Source organism: Hyaena hyaena, unplaced genomic scaffold (genome assembly GCF_003009895.1).
Source record: "Hyaena hyaena isolate Hyena2069 unplaced genomic scaffold, ASM300989v1 scaffold_490, whole genome shotgun sequence".
Classification (NCBI taxonomy): domain Eukaryota; kingdom Metazoa; phylum Chordata; class Mammalia; order Carnivora; family Hyaenidae; genus Hyaena; species Hyaena hyaena.
This window is the reverse complement of record NW_024081123.1, coordinates 274,987-293,617: the sequence shown is the minus strand read 5'-3', so window position 1 is coordinate 293,617 and position 18,631 is coordinate 274,987. Positions and strand designations below refer to the sequence as shown.

The 18,631-nt window shown below is 34.3% G+C and overlaps 1 protein-coding gene across 2 annotated transcripts in view; it reads left to right on the top strand.

Annotated features, from left to right (window-relative positions):
- The window catches only part of DSC2 (desmocollin 2), a 38,428-nt gene that overhangs the window by 7,457 nt on the left and 12,340 nt on the right, over positions 1-18,631 (top strand). For both annotated transcript variants that reach the window (XM_039254438.1, XM_039254439.1), the window contains exons 2-11: positions 1,382-1,466; positions 2,362-2,561; positions 3,513-3,632; positions 5,031-5,186; positions 8,176-8,320; positions 9,266-9,432; positions 13,657-13,791; positions 14,043-14,228; positions 15,856-16,112; positions 16,234-16,376. In XM_039254438.1, the coding sequence (XP_039110369.1) occupies positions 1,382-1,466; positions 2,362-2,561; positions 3,513-3,632; positions 5,031-5,186; positions 8,176-8,320; positions 9,266-9,432; positions 13,657-13,791; positions 14,043-14,228; positions 15,856-16,112; positions 16,234-16,376 (1,594 nt within the window). The remainder of the gene's footprint in view (positions 1-1,381; positions 1,467-2,361; positions 2,562-3,512; positions 3,633-5,030; positions 5,187-8,175; positions 8,321-9,265; positions 9,433-13,656; positions 13,792-14,042; positions 14,229-15,855; positions 16,113-16,233; positions 16,377-18,631) is intronic.

The window sequence follows — 18,631 nt, the reverse complement described above, 5'->3', positions numbered from 1 at the left end:
ACCAGTAAAAGTTGGTTGAATGAATAAGTAGAAGCATGCTTTCAGCCACCCTGAGCTGGACTCGGGTTTCAACCACTCTTCACGTGTCTCATTCTACTTCCGTTCTCTCTAGACGATGCAGCCAGTGAACATTGTTCTCATCTTTTAACTTCCAATCCATCCCTAATTTCCAAATGAAATGTAATTTCTGCCTTGCCTCTGATCCTTCCTATATAATTTGAGTTGGATAATTAAATGTGTCTTGGAATATGCAGTAGAAATAAAAATGTGTATTAGAAATAAACATTTTAATCCACATTTTGATTATTTTAATTTATGTTTATAGCCTTTCTAAATACAGTGTCAGTGCTTGTCAGTTGTCTTGCTTTTGATCAAAAGCTTTGCAAAATTGTAGGAAAAAATTGTGAATCTTTCAGAAGTGTGTTTTGTAAAGTTTTAGAGAGAACAAAATTAAATTTCAGTGGGTTCAAATATATATAGCATTGGAAATGGATACCATAAATCAATAACACATTTAAAAATTTTTAAGTGAAATATTTTGTAAAATGACCTTAATGGTCATTTATGAGAAGTTATACCTTCAAAACAAATACATGTTTCAAAGTTATGTGGTTGTTTATATGGGGTCATGGATAAATCATTTTCAATGTGGCTCCATGAAAATGAGTTGATGCTGCTCTTTAAAAGCGTTGGGTTTTCAGGGTTGCCTGGGTGGCTCAGTAGGCTAAGTGTTCATCTTTGGCTCAAGTCATGATTTCACGGTTTGTGGGTTTAATCCCTGTTTTGAGCTCTGTGCTGACAGCCTGGAGTCTGCATCAGATTCTGTGTCTCCCTCTCTCTCTGCCGCTCCCCGTCTTGCACTTCTCTCTCTCTCTCTCTCAAAAATAAATAAACATTAAAAAAATTTAAAGTGTTGGTTTTGTTTAGGATATTTTTGATTTGATATCGTAGCTCATACACAATTGACAGTTAATTGAAATAAATACTTTGCTGGCTCTGCAAATTTGTTTTTGTTTCTCTTTCCTATTCACATATTGGTGCTGCCTTACTAAGTTTTTAGTGCTCTCTCACATTGGTTGCCATTAATCAGTGAAGTTACTATTAACTCCTTTTGCAGAATAGGAAACAAAGCCTGAGAAGGTAAGCAATTATTAGAGTTTACATGCTTTGTGAAGGAGGAAGCCATGACTCTTGATCTATTATTGTTTTATGCTTCTTCCCCATACAATTTTGTTCTGATTTTACCACAGTGTATGTTTTTAAATTTTATTTTGCAAGTTGTGTAAACTAATTTCTAATTATGCCAATTTCTAATTTATATAAGCTGTGCACACATTAGAAGGATCTTTTTATAATGTGTAATATTGATTTGGTATTTTAGATCTTAACATTTGCCTGTGATGCCTGCAAAAAAGTCACACTACATGTTCCCTCCAAACTAGATGCTGAAAAATTTGTTGGTAGAGGTAAGAAACTGCCAAAATGTACAATAAACCCTAACCTGGTATGATCTTGTAAAATTAATGTAATTTTTAGAAGGATAACTGTATTGGAATTAATGGTTAATAATGATATAATACATTATCATTTGTGATACACATATGCATATGGTCATTCCAGTTAAAGGAATATTGTCCTTTATTGGAAAACATGATGATGTGAAATAGATAAAAAGGTTTAGTTTGAGTAATAATTACTGATATTTATACTAGATGAAGGGTACAGCAAATGTTATAACATACTTCTGTGAAACTGAGAAATAGTATTGAAACCATTTCTTAGATTTAAAGGTATTGTTTTTGGATTTTAATCCTAAAGCATTTTGGCATCTTGCTGATATTTATTTCCACATAATGTTTTTTATCAATTAATTTTTTTCACATAACTCACATGTGCAAGGAAAGAACAGACCAGTGAGAACAGAGAATATGATGACTCTTTAACGGTAGATGCAGCATGTTAAGAAATATTTTAATTTAATAGCTGCCGATTAATTCTCTAGATTCTGTTTAACTTAAGTTCTCTCATGTGTTACTCTATAGCTAATTTCAGTTAATAAAGAAAAACTCTTTTTGGTGTTGATTCACATATTCAAACATTGGAACTCATGTGCCTTTATTTCAGGACAAATGTCTCTTTTGTAGAAGGATATAAAGTAGGTATTAGAAGTGATATCTGTGTTTATGCACAACTTACTTCATCATACAGTTTCATGCGTACTTTTATAAATGCAACATTTACAAGTGTCAGTGTAATTAATTTTAAGGCTTGGCTCCCCACCCCCAAATGCATAGATTACTGTTAAACCAGTATATTATTTTGATTTACCTTACAAATGATTGCTGTATATATTTTCTGCAGTTAACCTGAAGGAGTGCTTTCAGTCTGCAAATCTAATTCATTCAAGTGATCCTGACTTCCAAATTTTAGAAGATGGTTCAATCTATACAACAAATGCTATGCTTTTGTCCTCAGAGGAGAGGAGTTTTACCATATTACTTTCCAACACTGAGAACCAAGAAGAAAAGAAAATACTTGTCCTTTTACAGCGTCAAACAAAGGTATTACAAACTATAAACATGCAGTATAATGAATTAATTGGTTTCTGCAGGTGTAACATTACCAGGAAAGATGTGGAAATAGAAACAATGTGGGATGATTTTCCTTGATGAAAGATGAAAACCATCATACAACTTAACAGTGTTCAAATGGCGGAAACTGATTTGCCATATCAGTTATTCCAGGTTATAATTTTTATTTGGGACATAAAAGGAGAAATTGGGATACTGCAGCATGAGAACTTGAAGTCAGACACAGAGAAGCATGCCTTGATCTTTCCTGTAGAGCTGATTTCCAAAACAAGTTTTGCAACTCTGACTCTGGAGGTCTTATGTATCTATCTTAGCATAATTTGCAGGCTTAAAAAGTTGATGACTATTTTAGGCTGAGGTTCCGACCTCGCACGTGCTTATTGTATTATGACACCAACGATCCAAATGACTTCTGTTCAACCACTGGCCATTAGTCACTGCAGCGGTTGGAGAGTTATCACCACTGTTCTGTCCTCCTTCTGACACAGATCTCTCTGTTGGTCCCTGGTCTTCCTAGTTGCTGGTGAGTGGAAGGTGCATATGCTAGATTTAGGAGGCCACCCACTTCATTCATTTTCCTTGCATCTCTCTCCTCCCATCGTTTTGCATGACAATATGGCAACAATAGTGTTGTTGATTTTATTTTTGTTTTTGTTTTAACTTTGCTTCTAGGCTTCCAATTCCATCTCTCTTTCCTCCATATTCTTATCAAGTTATTTCCTCAAGAGGATTGATGTGGTTAACAGGACCATTATCTCTTTGTTATCTTTTTGCTGTGTTGACATTTAGTTTGGTTTTCAAGCACTACCATGGTCTTACACCTTCCCAGTTAATCCCCATGAAAGACATGTCAGAGTTTCAGTGTTTAAGAATATAGTAATCGTTGACTTTATTTATTTTTTTTCTGTCTTCTAAATGTAGGTACTGAAGAAGAGGCATTCTGGAGAGAAAGTTCTAAGACGTGCCAAGAGAAGATGGGCTCCTATTCCTTGTTCAATGCAGGAGAATTCCTTGGGTCCTTTCCCACTTTTTCTTCAACAGGTACAATTTACTTTCCTTTCACTGTGAAAAGCTACGGTTTCTATTTTTTAAATTTTGGTTAATGAATATGCAATTATTTTAAAAACAGTTGTGTCTGAATATATGAGTGAATGAGTATCTGTATTGGACATTTCAATATATGGGTATAAATATCTTTCTACCTCCATATACTTTTTTGACGTTTTAGTGACGCAAAGCCCATTTATGAAATTGTAAAACTCATGTAGCACTCTCAAACACATGGTTCCTTAATGAATTTTCATGTTAGCGAGGGGATCACAGACCATAGTCTAGAAATCCCAAAACATCTTCCATTAAGGAACATAAAATTGCTGATAAGAAGGCAGACGCCATGAAGGGGAAAAGACCCATATATCTTCCTTGTTAATTGTTTATTCCCAAGTCTGCTGCTTAAATCAGACTATATCTACATTTTCTGTCTCTTTATAGCTTTTTATATCCCACCAACAAATTTAATGCAGCGGAGAGAAGAGCATATTAAAGTTGAGAAAGCAGTCATTTAAAAATAATCATGTTAGTCATCCTGATATATAGTCAAGATCTTAGTAAGAGTATCAAAACAACGTGGGAAGAAGTTTGCTTTTAAATCAAGTACCAGAATATCATACCTGTCAGGATATTACATCATTTCTATTCTTCCCCCTTCCCCCCACTGTTTCTCCTCAGCTTCTATAATAAATAAGATGCTGACAAATAATAAAATCTAATTAAGGAAAGCATTTTCTGTGTTTTTGCCCTGATGACAGTAACTTTAAACCTAACATCTCAAATGCTATGTTATATATGATAACAATTCAAGCTTTAAAAATTGACAAAAGAGTAATTTTTCATATTCAGAATACTTTAAGACAGTTAAAGACTTTAATGTTTGGTCCACATAGGCACCATTTATCCTTTAAGTATTCTTCAGTTATTCTGAATTTTTTTTTTTAATGTTTTATTTCTAGGAGAGAGAGAGATAGAGAGACAGCATGAGCAGGGGAGGGCCAGAGAGAGAGGGAGTCACAGACGGAAGCAGGCTCCAGGCTCTGAGCTGGCAGTCAGCACAGAGCCCGACGCGGGGCTCAAACCCACCAACCGCGAGATCATGACCTAAGCGAAAGTCGGACGCTTAACCGACTAAGCCACCCAGGCGCCCCTAGTTATTCTGGAAAATTAAGACACTACTACATTGTTTTTCTCACACCTTGCTCTTGAACTTTCTCAGTTACTAGGTTTCCTTAGTCTATTACCTGTTTTTTATTCATACATGATAATGAATTAAAGAAGGCAATTATTTATTGCAACAAAAATGACAACATGCTTGCATGAATGTATAGATGAAAGTTTTGCTGAAATAAAAATTTGCCTCTTATGTGTATAATCTCTACTTTCTAGATTCAATCCGACACTGCACAAAACTACACTATATTCTATTCTATAAGAGGACCTGGGGTAGATCGAGAACCTACAAATTTATTCTATGTAGAGAGAGATACCGGAAACCTGTTTTGTACTCGTCCTGTGGATCGCGAGCAGTATGAATCTTTTGAGGTAAAGTTTGAAGGTTAGATATTGTATTAGTAATTATTTAACTTGGCTATTCCATCTCATTCTCAATTCATTTACCCTCTTCTGTTCTTTGAGTTCATCATCTATGCTCTGGCTACATCTGATCGCCCAGACTTGAAACAGAAAAAGCTTTATAGAATAAAGAACATTAGATTCTTAGGTCAGGTCTTGGTATGATAGTTTAACTTTTCTTTTCTTTTCTTTTCTTTTTTTTTTTTTTCAAAAGAGCAAGGGAATACCAATCTGAAGAACGGTTATTCAGTTGGCATAAAAGGTCTGTGAACCTCTTTATGGTACACGCAGATATCATGGGAGGTCAGTGAAGTTTGGATGTTAGACCTCAGTATGTTTGCAATGAGAGAAAGTTAACTTGTGGTGTCCAGTGGAGTGTGGACAGTGCTTAACCAAGATTATCCAGTCTTTTCATTGTCTGGTTCACTTCCCATGGTGGCATGAGCATTAATATAGAAGAATTTAACCTAATGTATTAATTTCCCAACAGGACCTGGTCATTTTGCTTACTTCAGTTTTAATTATTTTACATCTATTTTGGAGGAATTAATTATTCATCAGTAAACATAATTAAGTGAATAGACGTGCAAACTTAAAATTAAATATTTAGGCATAGAATTGCTACAACCCAGCCTTCTAAGAATCTGTGATATTCTGCTTTCTCTGAGAGCTGTTATGAGAAGACTTGGAATCAGAATTCATATTAGAAAAGTAAAAGAAATAAATTACATTCCACATACAATGTATAGCCATGCATTTGCTTTATTTCTGATTTTCCTTTTTTAAATTTAAAAATTCTTATGAATAGAATGATCTAAATATAACTACTAATATGCCTAAAATCCTAATTAGTAGAATAAAAGATAAGATTCTAGTTAATTGCACCTGGGGAATTTGGAGTCCTAAGAATCCAAAGTTAATGAAGATCCAGAAAGTTATATTTAAATTCCATGCACCTAAAACTTTCAGACAAAACAAAATAATAGAGAAATGGAAAAATATTCTAGGCTCATGGGTTGGAAGAACAAATATTATTAAAATGTCTGTGCTATGTAAAGCAATCTATAGATTTAATGCAATCCCTATCAAAATACCAAGAGCATTTTTCACAGAGCTAGAACAATCTTAAAATTTGTATAGAACCACAAAAGACCTGAATAGCCAAAGCAGTCTTGAAAAAGAAAAACAAAGCTAGAGGCATCACGTTACCAAACTTTAAGTTGTATTACAAAGCTGTACTAATCAAAACAGAATTGTACTGGCATAAAAATAGACACATAGATCAATGGAATAGGGCAGAAAACCCAGAAATAAACCCACAATTATATAGTCAGTTAATCTTTGACAAAGAAAGAATGAATATCCAAGGGAAAAAAACAATCTCCTCAACAAATAGTGTTGGGAAAACTGGACAGCTACCTGCAAAAGAATGAAACTGGACCACTTTCTTCTACTATACAAAATAATAAATTCAAAATGAATTAAAGACCTAGATGTGAGATCTGAAACCATAATAATCCTAGAAAGGAACACAGGCAGTAATTTCTCTTATATCAGCCAAAGCAACTTTTTTCTAGATATGTCTCCTAAGGCAAGGGAAATAAAAGCAAAAATACACTGTTCGGATCCCCTAAAATAAAAGGCTTCTGCACAGCAAAGGAAACAATCCACAAACTAAAAGGTCACCTACTGAATGGGAGAAGATATTTGCAAATGACATACCTAATAAAGGGTTAATATCCAAATTTATAAAGAAATTATAAAACTCAGTACCCAAAATACAAATAACTCAATTTAAAAAATGAGCAGCAGACATGAACAGACATTTCTCTGAGGAAGACATCCACATGGCCAATAGACACATGAAAAGATGCTTAACATCACTCATCAAATACAGTGCGCATCAAATGGGAAATGCACATCAAAACCATAATGAGCTATCACCCCACACCTGGCAGAGTAGCTAAAATCAAAACACAAGAAACAACTGTTGGCACAGATGTGGAGAAAGGAGAACCCTCTTACACTGTTGATGGGAATGCAGACTCCTGTGGCCACTGTGGGGAGGGGAGGGCTTCCTTCAAAAGTTAAAAATAAAATGACCGCACAATACAGTAATCGTATTACTTGGCATTTATCCCCCAAATACTAAAGCACTTATTCAAAGGTATACAAGCACCCCTATGTTTACAGCAGCTTTATTTACAATACTGAAATTTGTGGAAGCAGCGCAGGTATCTACTGAATGCATAAAGAAGAGTGATATATACAATGGAATATTATTCAGCCATAAAAAAGAATGAAATCTTGCCATTTGCAACTACATCGATGGAGCTAATGAGTACTATACTAAGCAAAATAAGTCACTCAGAAATACAAATACCATATGATCTCACTCATATGTGGAATTTATGAAACAAAACAAATGCACAAAGGAAAAAAGAGAGATAGACAGTCGAAGAAACAGACTCTTAACGGTAGAGAACAAACTGCTAATTACCAGAGCCTAGGAGGAGGGGGTAGATGGATGAAATAGGGGATGGGGATTAAAGAGTACACTTACCATAATGAGCATCGAATAATGTATCAAATTGCTGAATCACCATATTATACACTTGAAATTTATATAACACTATATGTTAACAACTGGAATTAAAATAAAAAACTTAATACAATAAAATAAAAAAACAAAATAAAATTCAATAAGAATAAAAGCTGTTACACTCATGAAAAACGTCCAGCACTAGTGAAGAAACCAAAATTGCAAAAGATAAACTTAAAATGCTGTAGTACACCATGAAATTGATTACCTCTTGTGGCATTAAGGTTATATTCTCATCCCAAAACAATAACAAATGGCGAAACTCACACTGCAAGGCTGAACAGTCTCCAAATTAAAGCCAAAACAAATGTGAACCATATTTTAATTTTGTTTTTTTCCTTATTTTACTCTTCACAGCTGATTGCCTTTGCCACAACTCCAGATGGATATACTCCAGAACTTCCACTGCCCCTGCTAATCAGAATTGAGGATGAAAATGATAACTACCCAATTTTTACAGAAACAACTTACGTTTTTACAGTTCCTGAAAACTGCAGAGTTGGTGAGTACCTACTTTAATATATGGCAACTTAATGTTTTGATTCTTAAGTTGAGTTTCATGGTGGCCAGTGAGAGGCAGCATATCTTGCTGGCAAGAGCAAGGCATTTGTCAATCCGGCCTCTGTGGGTGGCATTTTAGTCTGCGTTTCACTAGCTGTGACCCTGGGCAAATTCCCTGATTTTGACAAACCTTAGTTTTCTTATCAGCAAACTGGGTTATTGATATGCAAGATTGTTATGGAGATTAAATGATACATAATACACCTGGAATGCCAAGCATCATGCCTGAAAACTAGAGAAGTTACTCACTAAGTTATTTTGCCCTCTTGTGTGAGATAAAATAAATACTTTTAAGAGAACATACTCTAAAAAGAATGAGTTGTTAAGCAATTGAAGTCTTAGCTTTGAAGAGATCTACTCATGTTCCATAGTGATTAAATGATTGACAGTATTCTAAGCATAATCATAAAGGTCATTGAAAATAATAGAAGTGCTCCTCAATCTTATGAAAATGAACCATTTCAGCTGGAAGTCAGAATGCAATTTTTGAGTCTTCTAAGAAGATCTAACCAAACCAAAAATTTTGGACACATTTTTGACCATTTGATCCATTTAAGTGGAAACTTACAAATAGAAAGAGGTTAAAGAATAAATAGAATTCTTTAGTCTTGACATACAAAGGCAATGGAGGGGTATTGACATTTATATAATAATTATATATTAAATACAGTAAATACAGATATGGCCACCAAATTCCAAAATGTTAGAATGCTGGGATATTTAAAAGAAATGATACTTTATATAGAAGTCTGCAAATGTAGAAATTATTACCCTGACATATAATTAAACGGTCCAAAAGTTAAGAGGTAGATGGAAGGGAGTGAAATAAAGGGAAAGTTGGAAACATGAAAGTTTTGGATACTGAAGAGAGTTTTTCAACATGTAGGTTCTACCGTGGGCCAGGTATGTGCAACTGACAAAGATGAACCTGACACTATGCACACGCGTCTCAAGTACTCCATCATCGAGCAGATGCCAGCGTCACCCACGCTGTTTTCTATGCATCCGACTACAGGCGTGATCACCACGTCATCATCTCAGCTAGACAGAGAGGTAACATCAATATTAGCAGACAAAACCTGATTATCATTTAATCGCAAATCTATGTATAGCACCTGTAGATTGTTTTTGAAAAAACATGTTGTGAATCTAATTTTATTTTTATTTATTTATTTATTTTTAAATATTTTTATTTATTTCTAGGAGAGAGAGAGAGAAAGACAGCATGAACAGGGGAGGGTCAGAGAGAGAGGGAGACACAGACTCTGAAATAGGCTCCAGGCTCTGAGCTGGCAGTCAGCACAGAGCCCGACGCGGGGCTCGAACCCACGAACCGCGAGATCATGACCTAAGCGAAAGTCAGACGCTTAACCGACTAAGCCACCCAGGCTCCCTGTGAATCTAATTTTAGAAAAGTTATTATTTTAAGTGTGTTGATGGAGATCGTTAACCTTGCAGTGTGCTAATTTTGAATTGCTAATTTGTTCTCTCTTGAAATATTTGTTTTACAAAGCCAATTGTCCTAAAATAAACATAATTATGGTATAGTAGAACAAAAAGTGCCAAATATGAGAAGTGAAACTTTTGGAAATGTGCGGAAATTTATTATTTACAGATAATACTGCTTCTTTTTTTGCCTGTGTCATCTCTTCTTCAACAATCTCATCTACATTCGTCCCCTTATTTAAATGAAAAGAAAAGTTAATTTATATCTCTCTGATCTCTAGTTTACCATTTTCACTTGATTGCTTGAAATCCTTATTTGGATGTTTCATAGGTACCTAAGGTGCAATATGCATCTAAAATCGAACTCTTCTTTCCACATAAATATGCTCTTCTTCCCATGTTTTCGAGTTAATGTGACATTAATAAATTTTTTTCCTGTTAATAATTTTTCTGTTGTCACTTGGATTCATGTTCTCAAAATTGTATTTGATATCTCCTCTTGATCCCTTGATCAGATTACTTCCCAAAGCATGTTGATGTTACTTCCAAAATCATCTTCTAGTTGTAGTCTGTCCCTTTCCACTTCACCTATCCTACTTTAATGAGTCATTCACTTGGTTATTCTACTATTACTTCCTTCACCAAGCATTTATTTATCTGAATTCTTTCTTTTCTTTAGTTTGTTTTTTTTTTTTACTTGTTTTGAGAGACAAATAGCAATTGGGGAGGGGTAGAGAGAGAGGGAGACAGAATCCCACAGAGACAACACAGAGCTCAAACTCACGAACTATGAGATTATCACCTCAGTTGAAATCAAGAATTGGACATTTAATGGACTGAGCCACCTAGGCTCCTCTATTCATCTGAATGCTTACAGCAGTTATCTGGCCTACGTACTACATTTATAATCCTTAATCTTAAAATAGAGTAATACATGTTTGTCAGATCTTTCTTTGATTCCTGAAAACTTCGTACGAGATTCATTTCTTCTTTCTCTCCTTTTTTCTCATGGATTAAAACAGAGGTCCTCAAATTTTCTTGTCTCAGGACTTTTTACACTCTTAAATATATTGAGGATTCCAAAGATCTTTTGTTTATGTGGGCTATATTTGTTGATATTTACTCCATTAGTATTTAAAGCTGTCAGAAGTTTAAAATATTTATTTATTTACCCATTTAAAAATCATAAGTATATTGCATGTTAACATAAATAACATTTTTATTTATTTAAAAGATTATATTTTCCAAAACAGTAAATAATTTACTGAGAAGACTGACATGATAATGCATTTTTCCATGTCTCTTTAATGCCTTTAAAACCTGGCTAGGTTAAATTCACCAGTAAGAGTGGTAGATTCTCATATCTCTTTCTGCATTTGGTTTATTATAATATGTAGCTTTAGGTAAAATATATAAAGAAAATCCAACAGGATATGAAGTTAGAAAGGAGGAGTATTTTAATAGTAATTTCAGATCATTAGGGCTACACTTTTTTGATACTACACCAAAACTTGATAAATTTTGTTTCATAACTGTTTAGTTTTATCAGTTTTATGCATTGTGCCCTCTGAAGCCTTATCAATGACTTTTTGTACTTTGTTACATTAAAATACATTGGTTTATCTTGTACTGTGAGTGGATAGTTTACCCATTTACGATTTTGTAACATTATGTGTTGACTATTTGGAAAATAGTGGTCCGCTGAGTTGTTCAGATCCTTCTTCCATATGTTGACACATTTTATTAAACAATATAGAAAAAATCATCTTCTCACCTCTACTGATATCACATTGTTTGATACAGGTTTTCTAGAACTCTCATTCTTGTTTGAAAACTCCAATTTATCGTTGGCAACATAGTTGTTTTCCTTGAAGTGACAGGTTCATTTTATGTATGACAAGATGTCTTCCAAAACTAGTCTAAATAACTGTAGCTATCTTTCCCATAAAAATGATATTTTTTGAAAAAATAATCCACAAAATAGCTAATTCAGTTCATAAACAATCACACAAGTACTTCCCTTGAAAAGAACATCATCCTGTGTTATGCAGCAAAAATGCTTTATGCATATCTCCCCCTTCTTCACTAGATTATGGGTTGAAATTTAATAAAATTTAATGACTATTCTTTTTTTACTGCACCTGCAAAGACATTCCTAATTGAAACTGTATTTTATTTTATTTTTTATAAGTCCATTTATTTTTACTCTGAGTGTGTGCCAGTGAAGAAAACAGGATCATTTGCAGAATAAATGAATGAATGAATTACTGTTGTAGTTCTATAGATTTTACAGATTCTTCATGGAATTTGGGTGCTCAGGAAAAGAAAATTATAAGCCAAAGCCTTTTGACCATCAAATCTTGAATAAATCCTGCTAATAAGTGAGTCGAAAACACTGAGCTAATGAAGGAGGCTAGGAGTGTTTTTACCCAAGAATGTTCTGCAGATACTTACTGATGCCAGGATTCCAGCTTTCATCTGTTGCCTTCAACCCCTTAAGCTCTTTACACGTAACAATTTTCTTCCATTTTAAGATATAACAAGTTAATATTTAGGTCCCAAACTTCCTTTAGTTCTTTGTTTTATTAGCCAGTTGATTATTTTCAATAAATCTTAGTTCACTACAAACAAAATAACTATTCCCTCCTGAAAGTACACTAGCATGAGTTTTTAAATGAGGCCAGTATTTTTAACTCTACCCATGTGATTGATTATGAGAGAAGAGTAAATTGGGAAAATTATTAGTGTAAAGAGCATAGAGATAGAGAACTTTTAGTTTTATTTTAGGAAATATACACAGACAAGAAAGTTTAAGAAGTGACAGAATTAAGATAAGAGTAAACATACTTGATGGAAGATTTGGCTGTTTTTTTACAATTAGTATTATTATTTTATAGAAGAGAAAACTTAGCTAAAAAGACTTTTACAACTTCCATTTGTTACTTTAGAGATAGGAATAGAACCCAAGGTTCCTAAAGTTCATCCAGAAAGCATTATTATTGAAGTTGCTTTTCATCCTTTCATGCTTCAATACTTGGGATAAATGAAACCATTATAAGAAGAAGCATATTTTTCTTAAACTCTACCTGAGCCTTCTTCAATCCCTGATGAATGGAAAGCCCTAAGAACTAGATTCCATTTTCCACAGAGAGAAAAAAAAAAAATACAGTTCCGGATCTTTTTATCAGTGTAAATATTTAAAATTTACCTTTTTTACTGGAGGATATTTCACCTAATTATTACAAGACTGGTATAAGACTCACGTATTTTTCAGCCTAAAAATGTACTTTGGAAAGGAGATACAGATTATGATTAACTCCTAGGCAATTTAAAATGTACTATGGCTATATCTTCTCTTTCTGGTGAGTAAAACTGAAACCAATTCTTCTATATTCTATGAGTAGCACTTTAAATTTGAGAAACTAGTGGCACCTGGATGGCTCAGTTGGTTAAGTGTACAACTCTTGATTTTGGCTCAGGTCATGATCTCACAGTTCATGAGTTTGAGTCCCACTTTGGGCTCTGCACTGACAACATGGAGCCTGCTTGGGACTCTCTCTCCCTCTCTCTGCCCCTCCTCTGCTTACATTTACCCCCTTCTTCTCAAAGTAAATGAATAAAAACTTAAAAAAAAGTAAATTTGGGAAACTACTCTATTTTCATAAATTAACAGAAAAATACTACTGTCAGGAAATTTTTTTGCCAGTGCATGAAAACTATGAAATTTAAGTATACTTCTTAAATTTTTAATGCAAGACAAATTACAGAATGCAAATTAAGATTTCATTTATAATGTTGATTTCACGCAATAATTAAATCCTTTCTTTTCAGCTAATTGATAAATACCAGTTGAAAATAAAAGTACAAGACATGGATGGTCAATATTTTGGTTTGCAGACAACTTCAATTTGCATCATTAATATTGAAGATGTAAATGACAACTTGCCAACATTCACCCGTACTTCTGTAAGTACATGATAGTAATAAAAGAAAAATGTATGACCCAGTGTTAATTGGTAAGCATGCATAGCTCCATCCATCCTCCATGATTTCAAATGCAGTATCCCCAATCTCATGACAGTAATCTGGACTCAGGTTTTAAAATCATGTGACCGTAGTCCTTGGAAATTAGAAGAACTGAGTTTACTTCCTACCTTGCTTTATTGGTTACAGTTCCTAATTAAGCCTTTTTTTGTTGTTTTTTTTTATTATTTTAGTATGTGACATCAGTGGAAGAAAATAGAGTTGATGTGGAAATCTTACGTGTTACTGTTGAGGATAAGGATTTAATAAATACTCCTAACTGGAGAGCTAATTATACCATTTTAAAGGGCAATGAAAATGGGAATTTTAAAATTGTAACAGATCCCAAAACCAATGAAGGAATTCTTTGTGTGGTTAAGGTAAGAATAAATTAGTAAATTAATTATTTGTAGTTTATAATATCATAGATTAGCATACTAGAGTTTAATGAAAAGAAGGGAATTCTGGTAAATATAGGAATAATGTAGATATACAAGTAAATGTAAATGCCATGTTCTCCATTTCTATAATGGGGATGAATATATTCAATTTGGGGAACCTTTTATAAAGGCATGATTTTTAAAATATTATATATATGACATATATAATATTTTATTATACATATATATGTATGTATGTATGCATATATATGTGTGGATATATGTATGTATATATGTGTATGTATATATATATGTGTGTATGTATATATGTGTATGTATATATATATACAATCCATTTTGTCACCAACATCTCTTAACAGTTCAAATACTGGCACAGCTTTGATGCCCATGGGATGGGGACGATGCCAAATGTTCCTGGCCCATTCTTTCTGTAGCTGGGTCAGGGAGCCTCCACTTATTCACTGAATTTCCCAAATGGTGACTTATTCCTGGTGAGACCCACAGGGAGTTTGTAGATTGTTCATCTATATCTAGCATACTTTACAACCTTAGCGTCTCAGTTGAGAATGGGAATCCTCAACCATTCAAAGATGCAAATACTTGAAAACCTCTTTCTAATACTATTCTGCAACATCTCAGAAGAGCTACTGCTATTTCCGGAGCCAGTTAGCCCATAAAGCCACCTGAGCTCCATTGGCTTTGGACACAGTCCTAGTCTTATTTCTACTGTATCTTTAATTAGAATATGATTCTATCCTGGATCCATGTAGTGTCCCTTTTTGTACATTTTCACAAAGGGGATGAATCAAAAATGGCAACTACTTTCTTCTTACAATGATGAAAATTAGCTGCAGTTTGTGGGTTAATTTCTGGATGTCAAAGAGTAAAGAAATATCCTTTGAATCTTATCTCTTCCCTCATCCAACCCCAACCCTAATCCTTGGTATTCTGAGAAGGAATCATATCTCTATGAAGTCTAACACCTGACAAAATCTCTGTCTTGTAGGAATGGCTTTACCCATTCTCATCGTAACTAATATCAGACAAGATAAAATAAAATGTTCCAGTATATTTGGTGCCTCCAGTTGGTTTTTTTTTTTTCTAAGTACCTGGGATGGAAGAGCTATCAAAAGACAGTGTAATGTCCACATGCTTTCCATTTTCCTCTCTGTCCTCTCTGAACACTTTATAAAATTTGACCCACATTTTCTACCCCAAACCAGGTACAAATAATTTTATTCATGTCAGAAAGGATATAAGTTGTCCCAAAATGAATGGATTAGAAAATAACTATTGGTTAGGGTATAAAATTCCTAACCTCTCAAGTGTTAACCTTACATACTTTTTGAAACCATCCAGGGGACCTTGATATTACTTGCAGTTGAAGAACAGTTTTTATATTGTTTTGTGTTTTGTTTTGTTTTGTTTTACTGGTTCCACCCAAATACCGAATCAGTTGATGGATTCTCCTCTTCCAGCCACCACCTCATTCTGAGCCTGTGTTTAATATTATCAGGACTATTGCCAAACACTAGTTATGTATGCCACTCAGCATGGCCAAGCATTAAATGTCTTGATCTGATTTCCAACACACTTGCTTTTGTAGCCTCTGAATTATGAAGAAAAACAACAGGTGAACCTACAAATTGGTGTAGTTAACGAAGCTCCGTATTCTAAAGAAGCTAGTGCGCGATCAGCCATGAGCACAGCGACAGTTACTGTTAATGTAAAAAATCAGGATGAGGGCCCCGAGTGTAATCCAGCAGTGCAAATCGTTAAAATTAAAGAAAATGCACCATCAGGAACAAAGAGCCCTGGATATAAAGCATACGACCCCGAGACGAGAAGTAGCAGCAGCATAAGGTATCCTCTGTTAGTTAACTCCAAATTTACTATGTTTTTAAAATTCATAACTTGTTTTGATGCCAGAATTATAATTTGGCCTATGACACATTCTGTCATTTTAATTTATCATTATTAACAGGTATAAGAAATTAACTGATCCAAAAGGGTGGGTGACAGTTGATGAAAACTCAGGATCAATCACAACTTTCAGAAGCTTGGACAGAGAGACAGACACCATCAGAGGTGGTGTATATAATATTACAGTCCTTGCATCAGGCAAAGGTAAGAACTTTGTTTTTAAGTCTGCTACTTCAGTTCTCACCTACTTACATCCTCAGTTTTTACACCATTATAGATTTTTAAATCAGCTGCGTATTTCTCAAAATGTATTTCTCCCCAGAAGACATAGAGCAAGCGAGAAGTTTGCTGTAATTTATTAATTCATATCTGCATTCTAATAACACCTCTAGTTTTATGTAATTATAAAATTAGTCATAGAAATACTGGAAACCATGGTTTATTAAAAGTAAACAATTATTGAACGTTGAGAAAATTACTTTAGTAACATTACCTTCAATTTATCTAGTCATATCTTTTTAAAATAGTCACTTTGGGAGGAAAATTCATTTCAGGGAGAACATACTTATTGCCCCATAGTGCATTCCTGAAAAACAGTTCTGTTTCTCTATAGGAAACTATCAATACACTTGGGGATTAGAATTCTGATTAAGGACATTGTATAAAAATAACCATAGTTACAATTAATGGTATATTATAAAATTAGAAAGACAAACATTGTGAATCCATACAACCATATGAAATGTAAAATGTTCTGTGAATCCTACAGAACTGAGAGAAATCTGAGCATAGTGGTCGTATATGACCTCTGTGTAGTGCATGCTGTAAAGTTGACCTTTGTGTATCCATAAACCAGATATGCCAACTCTGGGAAACAGAAGTTATTACACTATGGCTTACAAAATTAGACTTTAGAAGTGACTTTGGAAGATGTTTTAGGTATTTCAATCCTCTCTAAATTAATGAGAGATGGTTCCTGTCCATCGACTGAATTGGAAAGGTTGTAATTATTATTAATTTAACTTTGATTAATCGAAGGTTGCCCTTTAAGGCCTCAGCTTCCTTTGTCCCGTTGTCAGGACCTGCTTTTTGGTCAAAGGCAATTGAAAAAGAAGAATGATATGAAAATCACACCTGTTCTTTTTACATTTTTTTAATGTTTATTTTTGAGAGAGAGCGACAGAGCCTGAGATGGAGAGGGGCAGAGAGAGAGGGAGACACAGAATCTGAAGGAGGCCCCAGGTTCTGAGCTGTCAGCCCAGAGCCTGATGTGGGTTTCAAACTCATGAATTGTGAGGTAGTGAACTGAGCTGAAGTTGGACGCTTAACTGACTGAGCCATTTAGGTGCCCTTGTTCTTTTTTACATTTTAAATAGCACCTGGCAAATGGTTTGTTGATAGATAAAACTACTGTCTGGCATTAGACATTTGGAATATAATTTTATTCTACATTCTCCTTTGTTGCAGAAGAGATTAAATGAAAGGTCAAATATGTGTATGGAGTTTAGATGAGCTAATCATCATTGTGGAATAGAATAAATGTGTCGTGGGGCCTTACTCATTCATTTCTGTTGAAGAGGGTAGGGAATAAATAATTTTACATCTATTTATTTTATGAACTGGTATCATACAATGGATGTTTTTTGTGTGTTTTTTTTTTTATGTTTTCTAAAATCTATACTAGCTAATTTCATTTGCCCTCCCCCCCACCCCTTCCAGCTGTTTCCTAGTAAAAGGTGCAGTTTTGTGAGCACTGACCTCTGGGTCCATCTCACTTCCCACCATCCTGCTTCTCTACAGCACTTCCTTCCTCTTTCTGAAACTCTCTTGCAAGTTGTTCCACACATTTCTCTATTATCCACATATTTTCTGGTACCACCTTCCACTCTCCTGAACATAGATATTTCTTCAGTTTGGGGTTCGACTTCTCTTCTTCTCAAATTAAGCTCTATTGGCAGTATCACTCAACTATCTCCTCCATATAGCTCAGTTTTAGGTTTCTATGTTTGTTGTTATTAATCCAGCTTTGGGGAGGAGTGTGCTTTCAAGAAAATTTTTTGAAACATTCACCAGGAGTGTGCCATGCACAAAAATCACAATACCATAGGTAGTTCACTTTCCATGACCTCATATTTGGAGTTAGTACTTACTCATATAGAATCGCATTGATATTAGAAAGTGAGCATCGCATGCATAGACTCCAATGAATAAGAATATTATTTAATTAATCAACAGATGAGCAACAGCTGTGAAACACTGAATTAGATGTCTAAGATCTTTGACTTACATATGGTACACCAACACGAATTACAATGTGCAAAAAAACAGAGTGTATCGAACAACTCTAAATGTTTAATGGAAGGAAATTCAGGCATTGATCACAGTGGTAGAAGAGCAAACACTGAGGAGGTGAAGTTTTAAAGACAACACAATTAGCCAAATTCAGTCAGTAAGTCGTG